This window comes from Mus pahari, chromosome X (assembly GCF_900095145.1).
Source record: "Mus pahari chromosome X, PAHARI_EIJ_v1.1, whole genome shotgun sequence".
NCBI classification, from domain to species: Eukaryota; Metazoa; Chordata; class Mammalia; order Rodentia; family Muridae; genus Mus; species Mus pahari.
Genome location: NC_034613.1, coordinates 47822290 through 47827131, shown reverse-complemented (window position 1 = coordinate 47827131; position 4842 = coordinate 47822290). Strand labels below are relative to the sequence as shown.

At 38.6% G+C, this 4842-nt stretch overlaps 1 protein-coding gene across 1 annotated transcript in view; it reads right to left on the bottom strand.

Moving 5' to 3' along the window:
- Adgrg4 (adhesion G protein-coupled receptor G4) overlaps positions 1–2206 on the bottom strand; it is an 88895-nt gene extending 86689 nt beyond the window's left edge. Inside the window, exon 1 of the mRNA XM_029534465.1 lies at positions 1597–2206. Coding sequence (XP_029390325.1) covers positions 1597–2137 — 541 coding nt within the window. The 5' untranslated portion in view covers positions 2138–2206. The remainder of the gene's footprint in view (positions 1–1596) is intronic.
- Positions 2207–4842: the final 2636 nt, after the last annotated feature.

Sequence of the window (4842 nt, the reverse complement as noted above, 5' to 3'; positions counted from 1 at the left end):
ATATATATATATATATATATATATATATATATATATATATATATATACAAAAAGACTGACTAACATCATTAAACCAACAAAAGAATAAATTATCACATGATATATATATATATATATATATATATATATATATATATATATTCACCAGAAGGAACCAGGACTCCTTGGCAAAATAACTTAGGCTGAACATACACAAAAAAATATGAAATGAACCTGCAGTGTTCCCAGAAAGCCAGAAAATGTGCAAAGCATGATGGAATGTGTCAAAGGGTCAGGAACCACCAGATTGAAGGGCTGCCACTGGCCAAATATAGAACAATTGTCATATCGAAATAAACAATACTAACAGGTGGAAGGAAACCTAGTGAATAAAATTTGAATCTATAATTCCATGCCTACATAAATAAACACAAATTAATTAAATAATTCAGAAGAAGTCTCCCTTAAATAGAATAAACACAAGCTAATGTGAAACTTTAACATCATCATTTACCACCATCATAGTTGTGAGTGACCTAAGCAAGAGTCATGAGTATAATGGAAAACTATTGGATGGAAGCCAACCAGGAGGATATTTACCTTGTCTCCAAACACCTCCATAGAAATTAATAATTGAAAAGGAAAACGACAACACATTTCCAGTGACAAAATCTGGCAGATATCAAAGTCAAGTGAGCAAATTTATCATTATGGGGACAATTTGGACCCATGTTTCTGCTGAGATGAGAAATACATCACCATCACTTTTGCAGTATTCTTTTGCATAGCTGGAATCTAGTTACCAAAAAAGTAGACAGATCCGAACTAAGACATGGTCTACAAACAACTGGACTACATAATAGAAATGCCTAGGTTTAAAAAGAAAAAGTGAAAGGCTGCGAGGTAAGTAGACTTGGTAGCTATATCTTAGGCCAAAAAAAAAAAAAAAAAAAGCTACAAGGGAAATTAACATGATTGGCTAAATTTTAAGATCAGCTAGGAATTAAATGGTAATGTTGTATCCCTGTTAAAATTTTTTATTTTGTTCATTGTGATATGGTTAAGACAATCTCTTATCCTTAGGGAGCATACACTGAGACAAATGGTAGTAATTAAGAATTATACCTTCTTCTTATAATCAAACGACTCAAAGACAAATAAGGGGTATGATATGGAGGCTGTGTGTGTGTGTGTGTGTGTGTGTGTGTGTGTGTGTGTGTGTGTGTGTTACAGACAGAGATGCAGAGAAAGAGAGAGAAAAGAGAGAGACGAGAAAGTGCATAGCAGGAAAATTAAAGACCAAGATGAGGATGGGAGAATGGCAAAGCATGAGCATGGAAAGGGTTAACCATCAACAAGTATGGGTAACTAGTCTATAGATTTTCTTGTTCTTATACATTTTCCGTGAGTTTGAAGTTATATTAAAACAAAAGGGAAAAGAAAGTAAATGTTTTCTCTACATCAAAAAGCAGGTGGCAAAATTGTGGGAACCTGGGGCACCTTAGAGGAAGGCAGAGCCTTGATCTAGGAATGGCTAATTTCAGCCTTATTTGTGAGCAGAGCTGTGATATACCAATTCTACTCTTGCTGGGGGGGGGGGGGAGTGAAGTTACTCACAGCAGCGCAGTCTCCTGTCAACAGCTGGACTTATCTTGTGGATGAGCCAAACATCATCTTCCCAACTAACTACATTTCCATATAAACATGTCATAAACTCCTCATTTTCCAGGATGCGGTCCCAGAGCTGAAAGTAATACAGGCTGCTTGTAAAGTGAGGTATCACAGTTTTAATCTGACCCTCTCCATTTCTGGGAAAGTGTCCCAAGACCAAAGTCCCATTAGGAGACAGTCTGTGTGGCTGATCAATTATTGCAAGTATCCGTTCTTTGTTCTGGAAGAGCTCTAATCTGCCCTTCACACCATCCCATACCAAGCACAGGGTATGCCAATGAAACGGAATCAGATGATAACTGACATAGAAGGTCTTGCCAAAGTTGTACAGTATCAGCTGCTGATGGTCTCCTGCAAGTCCAAGGTCTACATCTTCTCCGCCCAGGAGAGTGTTATTAGTAATGAAGACGAAGGCCATCCAGTAATGTGCGCTGCTAGTCATCGATATCAGATCAATACATGCTGTGAGTCGGCTGAGTTCGGGCATGGTGTAGGTCAGGCTGACATATGCCTCACTGTCTCCATAAAAATCCAGTCTTTTTCCTTTCAGTGAATGTGAATCTGTCCAAATTTGGAGAAGAGAAGAAGAAAACAAATGAAATTTCAGTTAATTTTTTTCTATCGTCTTTAGCAGTATAGTCAAATTGTACAATAAAATTATGAGTCAATCTTGATGCAAGTAAGGAAATAGTAGATACACAAAAATCATCTCTATTTGACATTGACATTGACGTGTGATTCTTCTGGCAGAAGAATCTCTCCCTAATTCTCTTTTTCCTGGGATAATATGAAAAGTTATCTTAGTGTCCCCTAAGCACACACCAGCTGAACAGTTTGAAGACATAGTTGGAAGTTCACGGTGGAGAAGGCCAAGGAAAGGCGGCCTGGACTTCAAATTTGTCACACAATCCTCCTGCATATAATCAAGAGAGAATTATTTCCACCCACCTAACTGCCTTATTACATTCATGATGCAATAGCAATTTGTTTCTCCAATGCCTTTTTCTGAGCCAAATTACGAATTTTGTCTGCCTCTTGAGACTGCTTCTCACTGAAAGGATTGTGAGCTGCATAGCTGGACAGCACAGAAGCTCTGGGGTGTCTGCTGGGTCTCAGAAATAATAGATATGGGCATACCCAAAGGCATCCTTCCATATCCTTCCTAAGGTCCACGTTGACTTAAAGACCTCAAGACATTCACAGAACCAGTTGCAGACAGCATGGGAGGCCTGGCTCTGGCATTCATCAGCTTTCTGACTTTGGCCTCAGTGTTTGCTTCAGAAAAAAATGAAGATTTGGAGTGAAAGGATTGTATATTTGCCTCCGCAAGGAGTCGACACTTACATTAGAGTCTATACCAGATAACCCCTACCTTTAAGGTCTTTTAAGCTTATTTGAAGATTAAGTGAGATAGTATCCACAGGTTTTCCTAAACATCTCTGAAACATCTCAGTGGTACTCTTTTTTTTTTCTCTACAATTGTTCTTTGATCCAAGTTTCCGTTATCCTCTCTTATCAATTTCCCCCTCCCACCAAATCCTTTCTTCCAAAGTTCCAAAGTTCCTTCCTTACTTTCCTGTCTATTTTTTGTGAATCTACTCTACTGAATAAGGGTTGCATGCATGAGTATGTGGGATATATTTGTTCAAGTGGGGACAATGTACCAGTGGCTACACCACTGGGGAATTCAACTCACTCTCTATATAACTTTTAACTGTTCTGGGAAGAGGAAGGCCTTATGAGTCCTTCCTCCATCTGTGATGGAGTGTTAATGGGCCCGGTCTTATGTAGGTCAATACTGCCTCTCTGAGTTCATAGGTGTGACATTCACACCATGTCCAGAAGACAGTATTTCACAACACTCCTTCCCATCATCCTGCTTTTCCATTCTACCTCCTTTTCCACAATGCTCCCTGAGCCTGTCTCAAGCTGTGGTACATACTTCCACACATCCTCAGCTTGCATGTGTATACATACACAATTCTCATTTGCATACACACACACACACACACACACACACACACACACACACACACACACACACACACATGCATGAACTCCTATTGTTCCCAGCCTATATGTTCATGCTATCTTATCATCAGATGGCTAATAAATTATTAAAGCCACAAGATGAAAATCACCATGAAGTCAAGGTATCAGTTATTGTTAGTTAACATTGTTTTGTTCTGTTGTTGTTATTGTTCAGCTCAATAAAATGATATAAAAATATTTAAGAATGCCATTTATGGTGGGCATAAATCGTTAGGGTTTATTTAGTCCTTTAAAAGGAATTGGGGATTTAGCTCAGTGGTAGAATGCTTGCAGTCCCTGAGTTTGGTCCTCAACTCTGAAAAATAAAAAAGTGAAAAGAATGAGGGCCTCTTCTCTCTTTAATTCACTAATACAAAGGCAGTTATTAAATGAAATGAATGATCAACTTACAAAATCAGAAATATAAAGACTAATGGTATGAAAAAATATACCATTTCACTATTTTAAGCATATTGAAAAAATGATGCACCATTTTTCCTAGTAGGCCAATTTTTCCTATTTTCTTTTGGGTTAAGGTCTTGGTATATAGCCCAAGCTGCTCAGGCTGGCCTCACCATCATCCGCACATCTCTACCCTACCCCTCACTGCTCTGGGAATACAAGTATGTGCTACCATACCCTGCTCTAGACAAGCTAAAATTTTTAAAAGTTGAGAATACCTAGTATTGACAAGCCTGTGGGGAAATGAGTCATTCTTCCATGCTGCTTGTGGGAGGGCCAATTAAGAAGCATTTTTGAAGAGCAATTTGTGAATGTCTATGACAATTTTTATTGTGTATAATTGCACATATACTTTTGACCTTGCAATTCCAGTTCTATTAGTTTATTCTAGACAAATATACATAGACACGGAGAAAGACTTACAGAGATGCGGGTACAAGCATATATTGTTGTGGTCATGGGATTTTTTAGTTTGAACAACTTCATGCTTGTATACAATATGTTGTGATCATATTCCACCTCAGTACCCTGTCTCAACCCCTCCCCAGTCCTGTCACCCCTCTTCTTTCCAACTCGTCTGCTTCCTACCCTCTCCTTCCCCTTTCTTCCTCCCCTTTTTCCTACAAGCCTTTGCAGGTAATCGCAGCTGTTCTATGGTCATGATTGGTTCATGTCATATCCAGAAGCTTAACTTCACTC